At 39.4% G+C, this 25,392-nt stretch overlaps 1 protein-coding gene across 1 annotated transcript in view; it reads right to left on the reverse strand.

Moving 5' to 3' along the window:
* Positions 1-8,762: 8,762 nt before the first annotated feature.
* The window catches only part of FAM171A1 (family with sequence similarity 171 member A1), a gene marked incomplete at its 5' end in the record, with an annotated part of 37,325 nt that continues 20,695 nt past the window's right edge, over positions 8,763-25,392 (reverse strand). The window contains 3 exons of the mRNA XM_031066829.1: positions 8,763-12,923; positions 13,557-13,671; positions 16,191-16,307. Coding sequence (XP_030922689.1) covers positions 11,219-12,923; positions 13,557-13,671; positions 16,191-16,307 — 1,937 coding nt within the window. The remainder of the gene's footprint in view (positions 12,924-13,556; positions 13,672-16,190; positions 16,308-25,392) is intronic.

A 25,392-nucleotide genomic window follows, 5' to 3' on the forward strand; every position in this document is an offset into this window, starting at 1 on the left:
CCGCTGGGCCTCGGCAGCACTGACGCGCGTCCTGCCGGCTTCCCGCGTTTCCTTCTCACACCATAAACACTCGGACGCCCAAGTTATTTTCATAGGTCTCCTTAGAGCTTTAGTAGTGACTCTTGGTGTGCTGCTCGATGCAGAGAAAATACCCAGCTATGGCAACAAATTGGAAGAAAGGAAGAGAGAAAAGCAGATAAATTACTTCAGATCTAGCTCTGCCTTGCTGCTCCCAATAATGTCAGCCACCAAAGAACAGAGCAGTGTCTAGGGGACCCACGACATCACCATCCATCTCAGCTTTCTGGCTTTTTCCCCATTCTACCTTCCAGGTTCTGTCTCCCCCCAGTTCTCCATAAGAGAGGCAGTCAAGGTTCTGTCATAGCTACACGAAATTAACCTGTGTCTACAGTTCAGAGATGCTTTGAGCCACCTCAGATGCATGTATGAGCATAGGTCCAGATGCACAAATGGACTTTGCCATTGCTGTGTTTAACTTTTTCCTAGCTGACTCCCAGAAGAAGCTCCAGGACTCAAAACGAAGCTCTATGAACAAAATTTGCTGCTGGTGGAGGCTGCTGAGGCCACTAGGGCAATCCCAGCACTGTGGCTGGTGGGCACTCACAGGACTTGCTCTTTTCCCAAAGCCTTTTGGTATTTCTACAAGCTCCATGCTAGAAAACCTGGAATTGAATGGTAATGATTTATACCCAGGAAAACAAATAAAGAGCAACTTGTGTTAAGTATTTGAACTGTCATGATTTCCAGGGTCATATCAAGCTTTCTGAATGAGATCCAGAATTTCTGAGTGCTTGGTTTGGCAGTGCTGCTAAACACCACATTAAAACATAAGAACAGGGTGCATCAGTTGTAATTTCTCCTTATCTTTGCACCCATGAAAGCAATTTAATGTGAGGAAGCTATTGCTTCTGCACTATTTAAGGTTGATTACTTTTTTCCATTTTTGATTTGAGGTGGCATCATATTTTGCTCTGTCGTGTATTGCAGGTGACATGTCAAGTAAAAGATCTTGCTGCCCAAACAGAAGAAAGCTAAATGTCCTTCCAGCTGTCAAATTCTGATCCTCTGTGTACTGAGCACTAACCTGGGGCCACCCTTCATCCCACTGCACTTGGTTCTTTACAACTTGTGAGTTGCCACAAGAACTTGTGATTCAAATGCATGAAATGGTATCTGTAATTTACACTTGGCCAAGTATGACCTCCCATGTCAAGCCCATCACTGTAGTTTAGGGGAAAAATGTTTCTATCAAATCACTCCACTTTGAAATGACCTTTAGGAGAAAACTTTCATTCAGTTATAATGCATAGGGGAGAAAGGAAACCTCAAAACAAAGGCACAATACCCAATGGTTTTCAATAACAAAGAGCAATTGTAAAGTTGTCCTGTAGCCTAGAGAGAAGTTAATCCAGTGATTATGAATTCTTTTCCCCCCTCATAATAATGTGTAAGAGGAAGTGAAGAACAGTAGGTCAATGACCAAACAGCTGTATTGAATCATTGTGTTGGAGAAGCTGTAAATTTCACTGTCTTTATCACAATTTTCCTCACTTCATTGAGACAAATGGAGTACAGGAGGCCTAGATCCTGACTCTTCTTGCATTTCATATTGTCAGTTAAAGAGGCAATATGAATTTCTGCCAGCAAGATCCCCTGCTAGGCATTCTCCTGGAAGGGGGACTGCAGCTGCAGAATGGCTGCTATTCTGTACTTTGTAGTGCATGTGAAGTGAAGAGTAACCTTAAGCATAGTGCAGTTGATATCCTGAGATTATTATCCAGGTTTGACCATTGCAAGGTCAAAGCACAGCACTGGATTGTGCTTTGCATTTCATGAAAATGTAACTTTAGCTTATACCACAAGTAGAGAAATTCACCAGAAGTGAGAGTTAAGCACTGGTCCTGCACTGTGGATTTCTGATGTATTTTTGCATTTCTGAAATTACGAGACATATTCCCAGAGCATTTAAATTCACTCTGCAGACACTGCTCAGCAGTTACACTACTTGATAGATGCTGGCTATCACATGTGTAGTTGTCTTCTGAAAATAGAGCAGCAAGGTGAAAAAATGTATCTTTGAATTTCATGGCCCCAGATGCTCAGCCACAGAGAGTTACTGGAGTATGAAACATCAGGACAGCCAGCAGCAAACATGGCACCTGCAGTGCCCGAAAAGGGCTGTGGGCATCTGTACTTCCAACATCTCTGCTGCTGCATGTGGCTATATCCAGGAATCCCCCAAAATGCTGCACACCAGTACTGCAGACACAACGCACAGACTCACACCAGTCTAAGCAGACCATGAAAACCCATCAGAAATGTTTAAACTTAACCAGGTAAAGAGCTTGTGTTTGTAAAGGTGCAAACTTACTGTTTTTAATTAATAAAAAAGACCTCTGCCTAGATGTGCAGGGAAGACAAAAGCAAAAACCTTTTATTTTATGAAGATTGAAAAGAAGAAAGCACAGTCATTTTGCACAAAAGCTGAAAAATTATTAACAAAGGAAAATAGACTTCCTTTGCAGGAGATACACTTCACTTAATACTAAATGGCATATCATGAAATCAATTAAAATATTTGCAGCATGTCATGAAGTATTCATCAGTTGGGTATTTTCATGGGTCTCCTTAGAGCTTTAGTAGCGACTCTTGGTGTGCTGCTAGATGTAGACAAAATACCCAGCTGCTTATGGCAACAAATTGGAAGTAACTAAGAGAGAAAAGCAAATAAATTGCTTCAGATCTAGCTCTGAAATTACTTCAGATCTAGCTCTGCCTTGCTGCTCCCACTAATATCAGCCACCAAAGAACAGAGCAGTGTCTAGGGGACCCATCACACCACCATCCATCTCAGCTTTCTGGCTCTTTCTCCATTCTACCTTCCAGGTTCTGTCTCCCCCCAGTTCTCCATAAGAGAGGCAGTCGGGTTCTGTCATGGCTACACAAAATTAACCTGTGTCTACAAATCAGAGATGCTTTGAGCCACCTCAGATGCATGTATGAGCATAGGTCCAGATGCACAAATGGACTTTGCCATTGCTGTGTTTACCTTTTTCTTAGCTGACTCCCAGAAGAAGCTCCAGGACTCAAAATGAACCCCTACAAGCACTCAAATACTTTGGGCATCTTGGTGGCCAACATGAGTTCACAAGAACCCCAGGCTACTGCAGGAGGAGCCATCTCTGCTTGGCAGTAAGAAATACTGGGGATTGGGAAGCCTTAATGCCCAGTACAGGGACTGGATGGGCCATCAAGTGAGACTGTGCACTATGTGGGCAGGGTTGTACCGTGCTTCTCCTTGCTCTTCTGTGACTGAATAAAGCCAGCCAGGCACAGATATTGTTTCCCTCAAGGAGCCAGGCATAACCCAGACTTGTTTACCTGCCTAGCAACACATTAATTACATCCCAGTGAGCTGGTGATATATAATCCAGCATTCAGGCTATTGGCATCATCTGATTAGTCTATGTGTTTTGATTATTAAACACTGCAGAAGAAAAGCATCTAAAATTTTCATGCAGTCATAGGACTCCTCCTACCTTTACACACCACATTGAAATATTCATGGCATTTATAATTTTAAATGGATTTGGATTGCAAGTAACAACTTGGTGTAAACATTTTTGATCTTGTAAATTGGAAGCAAAATTAGTCCAATTTGAAAATTAGCTAGTATTTTAGTGTTTCCCCTATTTTTCTAATTAACATTAAAAAAAGTTATTGAGCAAACAAATATATTTAGACTTTGGTTCATTCAAGTGTCTACTACTACTACCTCACATTGTTTTTATAATTGGCTGCACTTTATGGTGATTTATTAAATACTATCTTCCTCAATTCTGAATGAGAGGCAAGTGTAAAAGAATAAGATTGAAAATAAACAGAAAAAATGCACCAAAACACTCTGCATAATTGTTACAGTTAACAATAGCAGGGGTAGAAATGGTTAGAGAAGGAAATGAGCTTGTGATCCCACATGTTGCACACCTATATCCACGTGAGATCACAGCTCTGATCTTTACAGTTTGTCTCACCCACTGCAGCTCTTTCCAGCCCCCCTGCATACCCTGCTTGGGGAGCTGCAGACTTTGCTGTTCTCACCGCCCGCTTGCTGATGGCCTGTATTGGCTGCAGTGGTCAGAGTGGGGACAAGCATTCTCAAAGTATCCCGTTCTTTCTGCTGCACACTCCTTCAGTTTTTTAAAATTCCATTTCCAAGTGCAGCTCATACCTTATCTCTTCTATTTTACAGCTTACCTTTGCACAGAACTTCTCCATGTGGTGTCTGCATTGGCAAGGGCTGTGGGCTGTGCAGCACTGGAGAGGGTTAGGCATTCACATGCATAGTGAAAACATATCAGAGCATTAAAAAATATGTATGATAAATACAAACCTTTGTGCTTAAAGGTATGAGTGATAAGGATAGAAAGACTGTTATTATTGCTAGTAGAGATTTCAATTCTCCAAACCATCTGGTTTTGATGATTGTTGGAAGCAGGATACAAGACTTACATCGAACACAGGTTCAAACTGGTTCCAGCACTGCTCAGTTCCTCAGATCCTAGGGTCTCTAGCTCCAAAAAGTAAAAAAACCTTAATAATAAGAGCAACAATTAAATAATTATTACAAATATTATTTTGCCTTTTTATGTCTATTTTTATTCTGAGACCCTTCTCAAACTATGTATATGAATGAGAATTAGTGGTGACAGATTTTTTGAAAGACAGTGTTGACACAGGTACTGCAGGAGCCCTGACTGACACTCAGCAATTACTTCTGCCCATCCAATCTCCAAATCAATCCAATTTACTCCCATCAACTCTGCAATCAGTTCTCCCACTAACCTTTTACACTTCTCCCTCTCAATGAGCCTGCTGTTTCCTTCTCTTTGAAGGGAGGCTGCAGGTATGCCCAAGATGCTTTATTTCCCTCATTCTGAATGAAGGGAGCAATAGATACATTAATTATTCTTTATCTCTTGACCATTTCAGTAGTTTTTCCAAAATGAAAGTTTTTACAGCGGTTTTTTTGTCTGTTTCAGATCGTTCTTTACCCACAAACACAAAAGAACTCCTTCCTGTGACAGATGTGCCTTGTGGGTGGTTAGAAACAGATTAACAGCATGGTTTAGGTTGCACACCTATGGCATGGAGAATTACACTGAATTAAGAAGTGTCTCATAGACAATGTCTTCCCTATGAAGACAATGGAAAATCAGACTCTATTATAACTCTTCAATTTCTATGCAGAGTTTTTTTAGATTTTATGGTAAGATTTTACCCTTCAGAATTTTACAACTTTGTGCAAAAGAAAAGACTCTATCAAGTGTGCAACAACTGCAGAGTTACTTACTTAAAATATAGATACTAGGCAAGCTTGAATCACAAAATTTATAGATCAGGTCTAGCTAGAAGGCAAGTGTGAATAAATCTCTTGGAAGTTGAAGGTACCACAGAAACTCAGCATCAGCATGGTTTTGACCCTGCAATGTCAGACCACAAGGACAATTAAGTTAATTAATCCAAGTCTTTATGGGCTCTTATGCCGGTTCTTCCAGTCAGCCTGGGTGAGCAACCCTCACTTGGCCATTGCTTGATGTTGAAATGCTGACACTAGTATTTAAGCCAGCTTTTGTATCAAGTGCACTTATATACATCCATGTGAATGTGTATGCATGCACATGTGCATGCACACACACACTTATCTAAGTGTATTTCAAGGATTTCAAGGAATGGAAGACCAATCCAGCTGTCAAGACAAACACACTTCTCATTGTGGGAACCCGGCTATCATGTTTTGCTTCTCTCATTTGTATTTTATTATTTAATGTAGGATTGCAAGGTGTTAAATGCAAGTTAGAGCAAATAGCATAGATACAAAGAAAGCTTGCCCTCACCAACGCCTAAAAGTAGCTTCACTGACAAGTCTAATCTTAGAGTGTCATATTGTATGTCCCATTGATGTGTGTCCTCACAGCATGGTACAAAAATGAAAGCAGAATCAGGGAGTTGGGTTTATAGAAGGGGCATTCCTTGAAGAGAGAGAAGACAGAAGTCAAGGGTCCATAGCTTCTCTCATCTCCAAGCTTTTTAAACGTCCTACAACCACAAAATCAAAACCCTTTAAAAAACAGTGCTTGTAACAGGACCCACTTTAAATAACTTCTTTCAGTTTTGATGCCCAACCTCTCTTGCAGCAGGACCAGTGGTTCCTTTGAAAGTGGGATTTCTCATCTCACTGCATTGTTTTAAACACCATTTCATCCCTTTATAATATAAAACTGTCAGGAGCATTCCTCCGTTTGGCTTATTGAGGAGTCTGTCTTTCTAGTCATGTGAGCACAAAGTCCTTCTCTACAGAATTACAAAAACAACCTGTAAACAAGTATTTCATTTGTACCTCCCTGTTGTCATCACATTTTCCTTCCCCGTGCCTGTAAGTTTCTAAGGCAGAATAGCAATTTAATGATCAAACAAACAAAGTGGCACTGTTCATTCCTAGAAGAAAAGCACATCAATAAAACAAGAAATACTTCAGTTAAGTGGTAATAGACCAGGTGCCACAGTTTGCAAAGTAATTACCTGTGGATACCAGAGGATTACAGCTGAAAAGAACTAGACGCCCTTTCTGTTATTACTGACAAATAGAAGACAGTACCTGGTCTCAATTTAACAGTTGGAATTACATGAGTAAATGTAATAAAAAACACTACTCTCTTCTGAAAATTGCACTTGACAGCTGCCGAGTTGTTCACCTGAAACTCCAATTCCAATTGTTTTACAGCATGGAAATGAAAATAGCACATATGATGAAAATATAGTGTATGTACGTATCTATAATGGCATATGATATAGCATAATATTATATATATTATAAATTATGTGTGAGTGTGTATATATATATATATATATATACACATAGTAAGGTTAGCATTATGAAGCATTAGTGTTCAACCTGCCAGTTTTTCTGTCTGTTAGCAGAGGAACAGGAAAGCATAATCGAGTTGCTCCTATTTTCCTCAACTTTGGAAACAGTAGTTAAATTTGTTTTTATTTTATTTTGTTCTAAACCCAAGGTGCTATTCACAAGACAGAATACAGAGCCATCAGTGGTGAGGAATTTTGATTTGAATGGAGATGTCATAAGCTGAATACTCCCCCAGCAAAGGGGCTGGGCAAGGTCTCTTAGCTGACAGGGATCTCTGCACTTGCACTGACAGCAGGCCCAGGACATTACTGATGATCCTGTGCCAGCTGCCTACTGGTGTTACTGAAGTTGTTAACTGTGCTTTTATTGAAATGACAAACTGCTTCACACACAGCACGTCTGGAGAAGCAGTTCACCACCAGGTGGCAGATACCACAACTTGAATTTCAAGCGCTGGAGAGACCAAACGGCAGCACTGATTCACAAAAACCCTATCTGTTGCACATGTGTTTTAGAAAGGTAAAGAGATGCTCTTCTTCTTTGACCAAGTCCAAGGACGGACTGCATGGACCCTACCATGCTCCAAGTTACAGATTATTGATAGTTGATTACTATGTTATAGTAAATTTTAATTCCCAGATGAATTCTTGTTAAGAAAAAAAATGGCTTTTTAGTTCACTACAGACCTTCCTAGAGTACTAACGAATATCTCATCCAACACTTGCTCATTTATACCTGTACTGTTCTGTAAGCTAAAGCCTACATAGGACATTTGGTTTCTTACTAATTTCAAACATACTGGTTCAGAATAGTGAGATAAAATTGGTCCCTGAGAGCATTCATGAATGGAATGAAGGGCAGAAAATGAAAATATTGCCAAGGTATTTCAACAGTGCTTAATTCACTCTACTAAAGCTACTCAGTCCTCCCTGTAACAAAGAAAAGCATTATGAGCCATTTCCAAATGCTGAGCCTTCCTTTGTAATCGGTTCATTTCAGATCAGAACCACAAGTTTGTATAATTTGTCTAATATGTTAGATTGCAAATGCTCTGAGGCAGTAACCAGTTCTTGTCCCTATATTTGCAGAGGGTTTAGCTGCTGGTACCCTGACAACGCACTTAATCAAGCAGTAAGAGGTCGTTATCACAGTAAGTCAAGGTGCTTTACAGACAGTTAAGAAGCTTTGAGAAGCAAGTATTTGAGCAGGAAGAAAGTGGGAGCTGAGGGACAACCATGAAGTGAATTCACTCTTAGTGAGTGTATTAACTCCTAACAGTGCTAACATTTCAGAAAGAAGACAAACATATTTTCATTATTTTTGTAAGCTTTGTCATTACAAACTTGCATTTTTTCCCTACTAATATCTGCCATCATAAAATAAGAAAACAATTGCTTTTCTAGGTCATATTCTACATGGACTTGGAGCTGCTGATGCCAAGACCTATTCATGTTGTACTTTGTTCTTTGTGGTTTATAAGCTTTATTAGTACTTGCTTCACTGAGCAAGTGCAATATACAAGTGAGAAAATTTCTTTGCATTTTACTGATGTATCTGCATCAGTAAGTTTTTGAAAATTAAAACATGGAACCTATCACTGGACTATTAGATTAGGCATAACCTACTCTAATCTTAATCTTAAATCTTAACCTGTTACCTGAACTGCCTTAACTCTGTTCCAGCTTCATTTAGCATATGGCCCAAGCGTGGATATAGAGAAATACATTTCATAAACTATGTATTTTGCAAAATTAAACTATCACACCAATTAAAAAATGCTATTTTAAAGAAGATTTGAAACATACTCACATGGTTTTTGTTCAAGTATATTTGCTGTATTAGAACCACAAATCATCAAATGAACATAAAACCAACACAATTAAAGAAACAAACCACTGCAATTTAATAGCAACAATCTCACTTTACAAGATAGCAATGATGGAAACTTTGCAAAGGAATGTGAAAAAAAGTATGTAATTAAAAATGACAGATTTAAGACAACAGAAAACTGGAAATTAAATAGCACAATAATTCTAGTATGCAGAAATTTTATTCAGAATATTTACTTATGCAGCATTCTGATTAATAAGTGACACTGTATTACCAGTACTTACTAACATCTGATAAATACTATGCCCTTAAAGTCATATTTTTCTGTTCAGTGACCTTGCACAAACTGACAATAAGTAACCCAGAGCCCAAAAGCAGTTCACAGGTGGTCAGTACAAAATTCCAAAACAGAACAGGAAAGGACCTGCCACATACACAATGAGTAAAATGTAATTTAGTGCTAATATGGTGATTTCAATATTCAATGCACTCCACAATATTTTAGATTCCTTTTACAACATATACCACTTCCAATCATGAACCAAAGCAAAAGGTGATCTGGCTTTGTGGATGGAAAGGAGTATTGACCTGGGAACTAGGAAATTAGGATTCAACTCCTGGCTAGAGACCAGGTTCCCAAGTAAGACTTACAGTAATATGGAACTTACAAGACTATCTATGAAAACCTTGAAATTCACTGAAAATAAAGCAATGATTTTTTTGTTGTGAGTTGGGGCTTATTATTACAAATTAAATAGGAACTATATAGCACTTAAATCACTTTGGAGATTATGTATAAACTTTAGTAAGCATGGCTGTTGCTAATCTGCATAAAAATGACTGAATAAAACATGATAAACGGAATGTATATGAAGGATTCTACAAAAGTGGAAGTCTCATACTTCCTCTTTGAACCCAATTCATGAAAAAGTGAGAAGAGTGCAGTAAGTGTGAGTACCCAAAGAAATCTCAGAAAGAAAACTGGCCCATGGGAAGTGTGACTCCACAGAAAATTTTGGTGATACCAGGATTTCATTTTCAATGTCTTCAGTGATAGTTAAGCAAATCATTACATATTTACCAAGATACAGAGGATGCTTTTCTGAAAAGGGGTCTAACTTTCAGTATTGACTTAAGCTCATGAGAACTGCAAAAGAAAGTCACATGAGCATAAATATGCACAGGAAAAATGAAACTGAAGTATTTTTCTTTTTAAATACCATAAAATAATGTGATAACCACTAACAGAGAAAAAAATCCACAAAGATACTTTTTGCAGTTTATTTTCAATTATAATTTTTGGATAACCAAGCAGCTCTGTATGGAAAAAGCACAGAAGAGTAATTCTGGCACTTTTGGATAGTACATTTGTTTTTTCCCCAATTTTTTTTAGACACATTTAGTCCACTTGCTCAGTCGATAGTCCATTTTATATGAGCATGATTAGCTCATGGGATTCCAGAGGAAACTAACAATATATACAGTCACTGAAACTATCTTCTTGGCTACTCTGGGCCCTTTAAAATGTCTTCTAAGTCTATCCTGGCTAAACAGAATCCACAATATACATGATAGCTACAGAATACACTGTATTGAAATGAGAAATGCTCAGCACAAAATGGGACTCTTGGCATGCAGCTTAAAATAAAAGGTAGAAGTTCAGAAGTTTATAAAATCTCAAATGGGGTCAATTAAAAGGACTTAGCAAAAGAAGGGACTGTTCATTGTTACTGTAAAAAAGGCACTTTGAGAAAATGGTACCAGAATTGGAGGAATCTTAGTCGACACAAAGTTCAGTTTGGTTTCATAAAAAGGCTTCAATGCTAAGGGATGCTACTCAAGTTTCCTGCAGTTGTACATTAAAATAAATTGCTGAGTAGTTTATAATAAAGGACATAATATGTTTACAACCAACTTGCAAAATTAAGAAAAGCATAGTATAAGCAAAATATTACTAAAAGCAGCAATGCATAGCCTTTCATTGAGATAATGCACAATTTTGGACACCATGTGTCAGACTCCTGTTTTTAAGATACTTTCAGTAGCATTATCAACATAAAATTGGCCTACAAAACAAAAGCTTTACCAGCTCCCATTCATAAGGAGATTGAGGTCATAAACCAACCAAAACAATTTGTCAGTATTTTCAACATCCTGGATGACCAATATCAAGTATATGGAATAACAATCACACTCTTTGTTCAGCTATCTCACTGGAGGCAGCTGTTAAATCAGAGGAATGATTTTAATTCTTTTCTAACATTTACACAGTAATGCATTTAAGTTCTTTCAAATGTTGCTCACCACAGTTTGTTTTTCTCTTTTCTCTCCACAATATAAAAAAAAAGAAGAAGAAAAAAAGAAAAAATATCAAGCACTTCCACAGAAAGGATATTTGGCAATTTTATACTCCACTGAAGGGTGGATTTTCACAATAGCTCATTTTAGATTGAAAGTCATTAGTGGTCTTTCCTCTCGTTTCTGCCAAGGACTCTTCTTATCTTCCCCTTGGTCATCTTCCTCATCCTCCTCATCTTCATCATCATCATCTTGAACGGATGTTCCATGTTCAGGACTAGTTAATGGCTCTGGTTTGGTATCCACAGTTCTGGTTTCCTCCTGCAGGCTGGGCAGCTGCACACCACTTCTCTTACTGGTGCCTTCTAGGAGGCATCGAAGAGCATTGTCCTCAGGGCTACAAACCGCTGTTCCACACTCGCTGCCACTTTGGTCCATGTCATCCAAGTACACGAGCTGTGTGTAAGCTGTGCTGTCTGAAACCTTCCGCTCTCTCTGCTGGTGCTCCTGCACTGGGGGGTGACTCTGAGGCGCAGACAGATGATCTCCTCTTCCCTTTCGGGCAGATTTCGGTTCATTCATGTCAACACCGGAGTCCAAACTGGCGTCGTTACTCCCGTTCCTACCAGCTCTTTGGAGATCAATGTATGAATGTCTAACGTGAGCATTGGAACGCCCGTCTAGAGAAACAAACCATGCTCGAGGGTGAGGCAATGGCTTCCCACCTCCCAATTCCATCAAAGCCTTTTCTGTAAGAAGCTGCACTTCACTATTCATCTGAGCCAGGGATGCATCGTTGAGAGAGGCAGGAATGGAAATAGATTCAGACATGGAAGCATTTTGCTGACTCCACTCAGCTGCACCTGCATCTTGCAAATGTTGCTGAGATATTGCTTGGGATGCCAACTGCTGGGGCTGCAGCTGCTGGGCAGGGTGTGGGAAGAGCCGTGCGTGAGGGTTAGGAAGCTCGGCCTGAAGTCTTTCTATATCAATCTGCTGGTCAGCTGGGACAACCAGGGGCTGGCTAACAAAAGGGTGTTCTCCAGGCAGCTTCATGTAATGACCTGGGATGACCAGTGCAGGCAAAACCTTTCTGTAAACACTGTCATTGACTTGGTCGACAGAATTGCAGCAGATTAACTGACCTGGTCGAGGGAAAGACGTAGGTCTTTCAAGGTGATCAACTGAACGAGACATCATACAATCAGTAGGTCTGCAGTCCAGCAGCTCTTTTTCAGGGGCTGAAGGTGTGGGGTATATTTGTTCCTGAATATTGTATTTACTTCCATTAGCAATATGGTTCATAGATACTTGAATTTCTCTCTCTTGCTTTTCAAATAAAGGCTGAGACAGCATAGCATTGTAACTTCTCCTATACTCCTCTTTGATAGGGGACTCATAGCCTTCAGCTGTTTCTGTAGATTTTCTTGTCTTTAGAGGAAAACTATCTGCTGACTTGTGGTAGTCTTTTCTTAGAGACCCACTGGGAGTCAGGTCATCCAAGGAAATTCTGCTCTTGTCTTTCTCCTTGTCAGAGAGCAGTTCCTCTCGGGAGCTAAACTCCTGGGAAGTACTGAAGGAGTGTTTGAGCATAGGTGTATGCATATCTGCTTCTCCAGTAGGTGATACCATCTCCATGTGGACAGCACTGATTAATTCCTTTGCCCCTGAGTTTTCAGCGTGTCCATTGCTAGCAACGGACAATCCACCTGGAAATTCTGACTCACGACGTGAAAATATTAAATTTATATGGGACATTGAGGTTGCTTGATCCTTCTTAGAAGTGTCCAGTGCTGTCGAAAGTTGCAGTTTCTTATGATGTTGACGTGGTCTTAGACATTTTCTTCTATAAAAGCCAGTAACAAAAGAAGTTATAAATTTATGAATGTTGTACACAGAAAAAAGAGAAGCAAGTGTGTCTTAACAGAAGATTTTTAAGCAATGGTTAGTATTAGGGGAATTGAACTTTTATTACATAATCTAACAATTAAAAGCTTATCCCAGCAGCGAAGATAAAATTAAAGAATAACTAATGTCATTTGGGAAATATCTCAAGTACCAATTACAAACTGGAGTAAAATATCTAGAGAAGGCAAGTATAAAATCACTCATTAGTAGGCATTTGCTGATAATTTAACATTCATTTTAATGCAATGCCAACAGAAAGATCATTTGCAAATGCGTAACAGGTAGAGAGATCTTGAACCTATGCCCATGTTTGATAGGAAATTACATGGAGAACACAGGTACAGATGTGTGTGATTCACTCAACTACCATCCTCCCAAAGGCAGGGATTTATATGCTGCATGTAACCAGGAACACAGGAAATTTGATCTCACTGTTTCTTTCTTTTTCAAGCATTTGCTTGCCTTTTTTTCCCCAAAGGAAAAATGTTTCAATACAGAAGTTTTTAATTTCATAAGCACAAAAAACTTGTGTTTTCAACATGAACTAAGTAACCAGGATGGTGAATCTTACCTGCAATAGTACAAAAGCAGACACAGCAAGACTAGAAGTATGAGAGCCATCCCTCCTAAAATTGCCAAAAGAAACATTGTGTGATAGCTGGTAATGTCGTGTGTTACAACGGGACCTGGAAGGCCAGAAAAGAGAATTTAGACCTGTAATAATCTGCAAATAGGAAGAGGAGCAACAGTTGAACAAGGAGAAGGACACTTTCCCTTATTATGAGGGTGCTAAGCAAGTGCTGCCCTGGTGCCTACTGAACAGACCATCTCTGGAGAAGGGAGCAAGCTGTGCAGAAAGCATGTGCTGGTTTTCATGACTGCAAGTCCAACTAGCTCATTCTGTGGAAAAGCAGTTAGTTTCATCGGGAGCATGCATCAGTGAATGCTGCTTTCCAGGTCCTAATGCTGACACTGTGTGCCAAAAAGCTCTCACCACCGGAGAAAATCCATCTCAGCATCTCCCAGCACTGTAATGCATAAAGCAACACTGTGGGCAACAACTGCTCTTTAACATCTGTGGATCTTCACACCAAACAGTACAGACAGTGCAGTACAGGATTCTCTGGAAGATGTGTAGGTGCTCTGAAGTCTAGATCAAGCCAAGCCCCAAGCAGATCTTCAGTAGCTTTAATTACCAGGCCACTAGTGAAACAGTGTTGTAACTCCAGGTTTAAATAACACTTAGTAAATGTTCTAACTCACAAAGGAATGAGCACATGTGGACAACATCTGTTCACAATTATGCATGTGTGACCCAGTTGCTTTGTAAAATCCTTATGATGATTTTGAAATAAAGACCCAAATTTTCATCTGCAGGCAAGGAGGTACAGCACCAGCTGGCAGACTAACATGCATGTACTGTGAAGCACAGCAAACTTGGCCAACTTAGAGGGCCTAGGTCACTAAGTTTGCAAAACCTCATCTGTGGATCTTGAGTGGTCTGTAGAGCCACTGCTAGGAAAACAAGGATAATTTTTGCCCATTTTTGAGATAAGAAATCAAATAGATTCAATCAGGAGATAAAATATGCAAAAATACATTAACTCATTAAAAGTAACATAAATTATATTGCGCTTGGGAAATCTAAATATTTATACATTCTGTCCCACCACTACCATTACATAATTCATTTTACTGTTGCTTTAGGACATTAAGCAAAAAGAAGACAAGATAAATCACTTGAATTTTTCATGAAAATGTTGTTCCCATTGCAACAAACTTTTAGGAACTCAGATCTAGCCCTAGAAGGAGGGAAAAGTAAAATACAAGTAGCAACTCTGCCATACAAGGTAAATCACAAGGACAAATAAGCCTTCTCTTAACGAGTTACAGGCCTTGTAACCTCAGAGTTACAACCACAATTCCATGACTAGTGTAACTTCCTTGCAGTCTGGGATAGAACTGTACTGGGAAATGTTTGGCTCAGAGCAGTTGCTTTTTCTTCAAGGACAATTATTTGGTAAAATTGTATTTAAATTAATATGATAGCCTATTCAGATCTGCACCTGCCTCTAAATTCTGTTCAGCAATGAATCAGCTGAATAGCCCAGCATTTAATATCTATCATTTAACAGAACCTCAAATAAAAAGCTCACATATTATGAAACGACTTAATTATATGTATGAGTAGACTTTAAAACTTGTACTCATGTAAGAGTTTGGTTTTGTTGGTTATATTTAGTTTATTGAGCTTGCACAGCCAAGGCAAGCATATTTTCATTTCTACTGGATTAGGTTTTTATCTGGAAAACCTAATAAAATATGTAAGGAGTTCTGGGTTGGGTTTTTTTTGGTTTTCTTTTTTTTGATTGATGATTGACTGATTGGCTCTTTTATACACTGAAGGATCTCAGATTATTGGTGGCAGAAGAGCTACTACCAAGAAATCTGAGGCAGCTACAGACAGAGAAAAAGGAACCAGAAGTTGCAGCAAAGCACATATAATTAATGCTTAGTTCAAAGTCATTTTTTACAGTTATGCCAAGAGGTTTGCAGATGGCAACCAATCAGCTCTGTACTAATGCCACTCTAAAATACCTCCTAGAACTTCTAAGCTAAGTTATTCACAGTGTGAATTAATCAGTCACCAAGATGATGCAAAGCATAACTCAGGGCAAAATGAGCATCTTCAGTGCAAAAGGAAAAAAGTGTCAATTCATCCTTCCATCCGTCCATCCATCCATCCATCCATCCATCCATCCATCCATCCATCCATCCATCCATCCCTTAGTAAGTGTCTAACCCAGGATAATGCTGGTTTTAGGTGAATCCATATCTCTGTGAGTTTCTGTACAGACACTTCACACCCCCTGTTCTAACTCCTGGAACACCAACACACTGATGCTATGACTCCCATCATTTCCTAGCAATGGCTCTATCAGGCAGTGGTGACACAAATGCATCAAAGCAGGAACATTTTGAAATGTTCCCCATTGAAATGACACAAATATTTTGAGCACCAGGGTTGCCCCACATAATCCTGAGAAGATTTAACCCTTTACTTTCAGATTTCTGTTTTCTAATAATCCATTATTGATCAAGCTGTGGCATCTCAGATGAGGTCATTCTGAAAAATATAAATATTATATATAAATAAATAATTACCCAGCACTGCAAATATCAATAAAATCCAATTCCATCTTACCTGGGATAGTAGGTGACATAGCTGCAACCCAGTAGCCCAGCTGAGGTGCAATATAAGTCCAAGTCAACTGATTTCCTTCTTGTTGTACAATGCCCAAACTACTCTTTAGCCATGTCCCTGTAAATGTAGAAGTTGTAGGAAGATGTTACAGATATTCACACATTCCTCTCCAACAAGAAGAAAACCAAGCAGTAACAAAACCTATCCATCTGCACTAGGGACTGTGTGTGTTGCTGTGAAGTGACAAGTTGTGCCTTCTGGTCACTGGCATTTGAGAGCACCCATGGCTTTCTCAGAAGCAAAAAAGCAACCTAAACCCAAAACATTTAAGATTAAATAAAACTAGTAAATCTTCAAAACCTGTTAAAAGAAAACATTTATTGTTGTATTGGGTTCCCCTGTTTTGAAGTTAGATATTCCTGAAGCTGATTATATGCAGACAGCCCACTTAAAAAGTGTAGTTCAAGAGACATCACATCTCTCTGACCACACCTGAGTTCTACACACCACCTTTCTACCAGCCCTGGCTATCAACTTCTACAAGACAGAGGAAAACGTTTCCTCAAAATGGCTTTCCTATACAGAAAACAAGCTTAGTTACTGCCAATGACCAGAATTACATTGCACCATCGCTGTGATTAACACTGTTAATCATTCAATATCTGTATAATAGCCCCAGGAATATTGTTTGGTAACAGATGATGAGTTTTTTAAAAACATGTTTCTTAAAGGAAACAAAATACTTTTTTTTTAGAATTATGAAATGAGAAATTCAAAACAAGTAAGACTTAAAATTTTAAAGCAATGTGTTTAAGTCCAGATTGATAATCTGCACTAGTTGAGAGTTTATCTACACTAGTTGAGAGTTTATCTACTTTGTGAAGATTACTTTTATTCCAAGAGTTGGGTTATGAAGACCTTTACAACTGAACCAGTTGAATGCCTTTTTGTCATTCCTTGAGATCCTGATTCTGGGGCTGTCACCTTAGTTTCTGATGTAATAAATACCCAGAATGGCTTTTAGACTGCTCCTGTATTCATCCTCTCTGAACTAAACTGCTGGCCTTGACATGAAGAGCAATCATTGAGAGGACACCCCTGGTGCCAGGCAGTGTTTCCCTAACCTGCAGTCCTGGCTTGGCACCTCCAGTGGGTGCCATGATGGTGGGCTTGGCCTCCTTAAAACCTCACATATTTTGGTGGTCACTACCAGGATGCTGATCTGTGTACAGAGAAGGGATAAACCCCTCTGCATTTCTGTAGTGCAGTTCTATATTTCTGTGCTGAAGGGGGAAGAATGCTGTATTTCCCTTACCCAGCTTCAAATGCTCACTTGAAAGGAAAGTTGCATCGTGTACTTGTGATTCCCCTTCCTTTAAATAAGTCTCCTGCTTGTAATTCCCAAAATCGTGCTTTTCATTAGATGTCACTTAGGATTAAGCAACAGCATTTTGGATGACAGTCATCTGAACACTCAGCAGTGAGTACAGAACACACAGAAGAGGTGCTGTGGCAGGGTTTGTTGTTTTTATAATACATTAAAAATCCTGATGATTTCTTCTGTGTTCCTTAGATTATCCACCTGTGCCAACCCTCTACACATCAGAATGGCTTTTTTGAGTATTTATTTCCTCCCTACGACTGATTGTTCCTATGTAAAACCACCGTCTTAGCCTAACAATAAATCCATCTGAATACAGTGAAAGGTTTAGAAGAATACATGATTGAGAGGACTTCTAGATCTAGATGACTACTACTACCAGATGCCAACTATTTGCAACCAAACTGAATTTGTTCAGGCTAAAGGAATTACTGATGTAATTATCAGTTTTCCAAGTATCATTTCCAGTCTGTAGAGGGTAGCAATAATCTGTTATTTCATAAAGAAAGTCACACAAGACAAGTATTTTTGATTTACAGTACTAAAAAGACAAAATCTTTGTACACAGATTTGCATACGTGGCATTTATAACTGATGTTGCAGAACGTCTTCATGTAGTCATTCATTTACCTCTCTTAGGGAAACATTTTCAGGAAAAATAGAATGGAATTGTTCACAGTTCTGTGGAGTTTCTAGAAAATCTAGGAAAAGTCAATTTATTTTTCTCCGCTAACATGGCCACTAACCCTTCAGATTCTCTTATCCATGCAGTTTCAGGGAAGATGTCATACTAATAGCCCTGAAGGTGAAAAATAGCCCTTAAGGTCATAAATTGCTTTTATCTTGTCTCTAAAATGCCATTTGGTTAAAAAAAAACCTGCAACCTTGAACCTTGTAATTTTTCTTTTTCTGCAAGATGTGGATGATGAGAATATGCACCAGCTATTGAAATACCCAAAAATGTGAAATAAAACTTCAACAGAGATATAAAGACCTGATTAAAAATAAAAGGAATGACCTGGGTGATGAATACATTAAGTTTCCCATATTTTTCTTATCACGTCGAAGCCCTTTAAATTCACACACAGGCAGAGTGCAGACATATGTAATTCAGCCAAGTTAGTACCTCCCACGTCTATTTCTAGAGCTGCCTCCTGGAGCAGAAGCTGTTACCGATCCCCTCACTAGGGGGAACTTGTGTCCCGCATGCCTTCCCCACACGGTGCTGCAGCCAGGGAGGGCAGCCTCCCGCTGCCTCCCCAAAAGCCTTTTGCTCAGAAATACTCCGCATCATGCAGCCATCAAGAAGCTCACAGAGGCTGCAGGCTTATCAAGGTTTATCCCTGTGAGCAGAGCTCTGCTGCAAACGAGCAGCAGCTCAGGTTGCTCATATTTTAGCAACAACAGGAATCCCTTATTTGTGATGGAAGCAAAGAAGAGTCTACTGCACAAGCCTCAGACAGGTTTCACACCTGTCTGCTGCTCACTTAGTTCACCTGCTCTTGGTAACCACTGGACATACTCCAGGCAATGTGCTGGTCTGCAGAAATTAAGGAAAAATGTAATTCCATCTCTCTGTTATGGATGGTTAAGATATTTCAAGTACGTAAAAGATACATCCAATATTGGTCATCTTTAAACAAAAGAGATGCAGCTTTTGTTGACCATACCCTCCAAATTGGTGTATTATGACAGAAAATACTAACTTTTAAATGGCACTGCCCCAAGTTCCTTCATCAGGGTGACACCGAGTGTGGGTTCCTGTGAACCATGAGTACACAATCCCATTGTCAGCCCTTTTTTAATATTTTCATTGTCCAACACTTTGGTGCTAAATTTGTCTTGTAAAGTTTCACCATCTCTTACCGGTAGTCCACTAGCAAAACAGAACATCCTCCCACATCACAGGATGAAGAAAGCAAAGAACTCCATCCTTTACAACAGCAGCAACAAGACAGGTTTGAGTGGAAACAGCTGAAAACACAAAGTCCTGTATTGTTTCTTTTGTGATCAAATAGCTGAAAGCCCACCTGGTGTTACTGGAGGGAACTGACATACCTCCAGTATTCTGCAAATCCATCAGCATTTCCAGGTCTCTCATATTTCATCCTTTATAGGTTCTAATTTCCTGGTTGCTTTTCAAGTATCACTAAACAAGCAGTGTTCTTGCAGCTCCTTACATGCAATGCCTTGCTGTAGTGACTAATGTTGGACCTTCTATCGAGCAAAACCCACTTGCCCGGTCGTGACTGGCTGTCTCCCACCCTTTCACACTGCCTTACGTGACCAAGAGTTCACTGCTGTGCAGCCTTGAGAACGAATTCCCTATCCTGCCGCAGAGTCCTCCTTAGAGTGAAAAACGAGATGTTTTCCTGTTCTAAAATGAAGCTCATTACCCTCTATGTCCTCACACACTCGCTGCTGTAAGCAAAAGAGGAGACTGGGGCAGTCACTAAAGATCTTTGTCCATTTTTCGATCAATTCCTATGCAGTAACCTGCAAATGGAAGAACAGCAAGCAGCATTCATTCTTTCTGTGTTGGCAGGATTACAACTGCAGAACTTAGCAGGAAGATTTAGAAGGGAAGAGAGGGCTTACCTCCCTGTATGCTGTGTTCTAATAATTCAATTTGTTATTTTTCTGAATATCCTACAACATCTACTTCTTTCCCCCACCCAAGTCAGGAAAATCAATGAGTTTCACTGCTTATTAATATTTATACTTGATTTGTAATAATTGTTAAGTAACAAGCAATACAGGATTATTTAAAAAAATCCCAAACCAGTAAGAAGAGCTGGACGTAATGGAAGTGATTACTTTTGTTCAAGACTGTGCTGTTCCAAAGAAAACTTGTCCATGCCTCTTTGGGGCAGAAACAGCAAGCTCAGTACAGTTTGTAAGCACTGCATGATTTGGACCAATTCACCATTAATTCTTAAAGACTTTCTGGTGCTTCATGGAAAGTTTCTATATATAGATACATTCTTGCTTATAGATCATTTTTACATTTCTCTTCCTCTTTTTCCTCTCTTACTGCTCAGTGGAGCCAACACGCTGATCCAAGATTCAAGTCAGGGGAGCTGTCTGGCTCAAACTAACAGCAGGGGGAGAACCTAGACACTTAATGCTTTTCTCACCAAAATTATACTGCCTGTAACTGACTTTTTGGAATAAATGATGTAATTTAACAAATTTATTCTTCATTCTTTCTTAAAAAGCTTTAGAAGCATCTCCCCATCACTCTTTCTTATATGGAACTCAAAAGCAAGGTAAGAGAACACGGCAAAGAATATAAAAGTCAGAGTACTTTAAAGATACATCAATAAAAAAATTATCAGATAAAAAAAGCTGATATCCATCTGACTGCAAAAATATCAGAGAAGTTAAAGATTTCAGCAGAGCAGGAGAGATAAATTCTGCTAGAGGGAAGAATCTTAATATTTTGCAGTAACTTTGATTGTGATGAACACACTCATTTATCTCAGGCAGCTTTTAGGACTTGCCAATGGAGGCCAGACTGGGCCTCCACTAAATTTTTCCACTGAAAAAAATTAACAATAAATGGTTTGCACATTAAATCCCTATTTCAAGATACATTCAGCATTAAACAACACCTTTTTGTAATTTAATTTAGTTTACTTCTGAATCAGACTGAAAAATGGCACGTTCAGCAAGGAGAGTGCCCAGATGGGCAGCAATTGCAGAGAAGCCTTTGAAGAACAGCTATTCCAGACAATCTCCCTGCACAGTCAGGTCACTGCAGGTATGGCTGGTTGCCCACAAAAGAGATGTCCTGTTATCTTCAAAGACATCAACTATTCCATGTGACAGCTTGTTGGAACCAGGCAGCACACGATGGACACACGATGCCTCTGAGTAAGACATTGCTTCCAAATTTTAAAGCTAGGCTTTATTATTTTAAATTGATTTCTGTAGTGAAATCCAGGGAATTGTATGACCCCCTCTGGCTTCCACGTGTGACTGTGCATGCTGACAATCCCCTCCTGATCCAGCTCAGCAAATGGCAAACTTCGCACTGGCCTTTGTGAGGCAGGAGTGCCCCACAGCACCATCTGCCCTAGGGAGAGGTGCATGGGACTCTTGCTACAGCCAAGGAGAAGGAGAACAACCTCCCCTCCTGTGATCTGGCTGCGAGGGGAGTTCTCTTCCTGGCACCCCAGCACAGAGCTTGGCTCTCTGGGAGGATGTGTAATGCTGCTTGCTTCAGGTTTAACTTCCCAAGCTGACCATCTCAGAGCCTTCCAGATCACCACTGCTGCAGGGACTTCTGCTGACTTTGATTGTGTGTTCTTTCTATGACTGACCAAAATGGTTCTAGTAAATGACTGTCAGATGGGCGTGCTGCAGCCAGCAGCTTCCCCCAAGGACAGACATAAAGCCTAAATATTGCTTGTGTTTAAATATATGGTAGCTATGGTGGTTTATTTCCATAAATTACTTTTACATGTGAGCTTTTGGTAGAAATTCTTCCATTGATCAAATACTGTTTGCTTTTCATTTTGTTTCTTTTAACTGGCAATAGGATCATCCAATCCCACTCAAGCAGGGAACCAAAAATGTGTGATTTACAACATGAATTATTTCCATCCAAGAGGTTTGACAAATAAGAGGATTTAATTAGTAAGAAACCAAATCAAACATAATCCCATATAATATTAATTTATTTTTAGTCACAAGATGATCTTCCCTGGAAAAAAGCACTTTGGAAGAAAAGAAAGGTACTTTTAACTGTACTGCTTAATAGCATAGATGTTTGAAATAAATATTCCTTAATGAGAAGTGCTTTTCTTTCAGCATGGATCACTTTTGTGCTGTCTACGATGTCTCGTAAGATTGCCCTGCTTAGGCAGAGATTCATGGTTAAATAGAGATTCATGTGTCAAAAGGAATGAGGCAGGTTGTTATCAGACAGTGTAGGACAGCAAAGGATATTCAAAACATACTAAAAGTGCTTCTAGAAGTAATTGATTTAGACACTGCAAATGGCAGCATTATTATGAAGAGTTAATCAAGGGCAAGTTTGTGAAACAAACTTCCTAAAGCATGTTATGACATACATAAATTGTAGCTTTTCATTCTACCAGTTGAAAGCTGCTTATCAGATTTCTTCTTCCAACTGAAAATCACCTCTAATCTGCATCAGGAGGGGAAGTTTTACTTAAGAGGGATGGGATTTTTGGTTTTACTTTTGTTCATTTCCTAAAAAGCTAAAAGCCTGAAATGGAAGTTGAAAATTCCTTCCTGAATATTGGTGGAGCTCACTCTCCTCCTTACCTTCCCCCAATACACATGGGTTTAAAAATTCATAGTATTTAAGTTAATATTACAATTCTGTTTTCAGGGTTGCTAGGCAACATCAAAAAATAAACGTCCCTGCTCTGAGAGCCCAATACTCTCATTATTCTTCCACTCTTACAGAGTTTGTTGCACAACCCTTCCAGGGCTAAATCCTGCTCCTGTTCTAGCAGCACCACCATTATTTTGTTAACTAAAAGGGAAATGCTTTTACCATTCTACCTTGATGATTTTGGCAAGGAAATCAACGAGTTCAATTTATTGTTTGTGCCTGAGAAGCTCTGTGGGTTTTTCCATCTCTTCTCATTTTTCCCCTTAAATCACCTGTCAAGTGTTTAACAAAAGAACACACCAGTTTTCATTATTTAATAATCTTAATTATATCTGGGCAGAAGGCAGGGCACATTTTACACAGAACTGCTCACATTGCTTTGTCCCCCTCAGAGTATTTCCTTCCAGAATGCCAGAACAGAAATGACTTATTAAAAAAAATGACTTCCATCCATAATTACTGGTTAATAATTGTATTTCAAAAGGAAAAGCTTAGTTATGTCTGTTGGACCACCATCCCTAGTTACTGGTATACATGAAAGATACTGCCTTTAGAATTTGCTTTACCATGTTATTAATCATATTCAGTCAGTCACTGACAAAATTATTAGAACATGTAATAAATAAATGCACATGCACAAAACACTGCATGCCTTTTCCTTCCTTCAACCTCACATCACACTCACATTCAGTTTCTATTTTTCAAACTGCAAGTGGAAGCAGAGGCACACTGGGATTTGATCTAGCATTGCAAGGCTGCAGAGGAAGGGGTTCCCAGGTCCTCAGCCCCTCCAGCCCCATCCCAGCACTACTCACTCCTGCCTGGATTCCCACTAATCTCCAGGTCTTCTTCAACTGAGGCAGTCGCATAAGCACAAAGGTGTTTTCTCAATTTCTGAAGTTTTGATGCCTGCCTCTTCCCACCTTCTCCTGCCATGGCTTCTATAGGTGGAGCTATAGGGCTGTCTACATGACACTACATTATTAAAACCTACTCCCAGAAGCCAGGGATCTGTTTCCAGTTTTATTTCCTTGCCTACATATTAGTAGATTATTTGCACAAAGATCACGGTACTTTGGCACCAATGTGATTCCTTCAATGCTCCCTTAAAGCATCACCTTCCTGCCATACCTCATCTGCTTTGCTATAAATGCAGCTCAAATGGTGTACAAGGTGGGCAGAGGATTAAGCAATCCATTAATGCCCTTTCATATGTGTGAGCCACAACCTCCATTTTGAAAACACACACTAATAAATAAGCACAGCTGTCTCCTATGATTCTCTCCAGAGGAATCATGAGAGTAAGAACATACCTCGATGAGCTACATTGTGAAGCATCAGAGGAAGAGCTTCTTCTCCTTTCAATGCTGAGGTCTGTCTGATACTCTGAAATGGTATCTGCACCTATTATGTCGACACTGTACATGGTAAAAAGCTGGGTTTGGTAGCTGCCATTTCTATGGCAACACACAAAATATGAAAATCTTTGAGAGCAGTTAGTCAAGAACCTGTATTCTTTAGTGTATATAGTCTTTAAGAATAATTTAAGCTTTCCAGTTGAGATTAAAAAGGAAGTCAAAATCAAATAGTCAAGGAATTTTTAAACTACAGAAATAGTTAACCTTGAACTTCTGTGATTTTCACCTTTGCAAACCAATCTCCATATCACCACTGAATCTGGTCTAGAACCACGTGTTCTGGATCTGATGATACTAAGCTCAAACCTTTGGGGGTGAGGAATGTGATTTCCTGAGCACGTCCATTTCTCATGCACAGAAAACCCACTACAACTCATGGAGAAGTGTATGAAGTCCCAGGCCATGTGTGCAGCTGCATGCACTCCAAATGCAGACCATCTCTCCAAGGTCAGAGGCACAAACTCACACCAGTGTCAGATCAAGTGACAGGCTGCAAATGTTTCTGCTAAATTATTATTTTCTGTCAGTCACACAGGGTTATGAATGTGGTGGCAGTCAGAAATTGATCAAATTCACAACCAAAAGAAATGTTTTATTTTTGAACTAAAAGATGATATTTTCTTTGGGTGGATTATCACTGCTACCACATGGGAAGCTTAAATCCAAGATTTTAATAAATCATCTTATTTGCAAACAATGCACAGTGAACTGGACCAGTAGATGTACAGTAATCTGCTTACATTTTCTGCCTGACAGTAGCTGTCGCTCTCTCCCTATAAACACTAGGAACAACAAACAAGCATGAGTTCACCTCTATGAAATTGTAGTCAAGTTTAAGTAGGCACCAACACTGCTTACACATAAGTATATCCTCATGACTTCTTTTGAGCACAGAAAACATTCTCTTGATTTTGCTGAGGAAGGAACATCTGGAAATTCTGGTTCTACAAAAATCAATACAAATTTTACCACTGACGGCAGAACGTTACCCAGAAAAAACAAGTACCAGACTTTTTAATGCATTTTGCAATCTAT

Source organism: Geospiza fortis, unplaced genomic scaffold (genome assembly GCF_000277835.1).
Source record: "Geospiza fortis unplaced genomic scaffold, GeoFor_1.0 scaffold138, whole genome shotgun sequence".
Classification (NCBI taxonomy): domain Eukaryota; kingdom Metazoa; phylum Chordata; class Aves; order Passeriformes; family Thraupidae; genus Geospiza; species Geospiza fortis.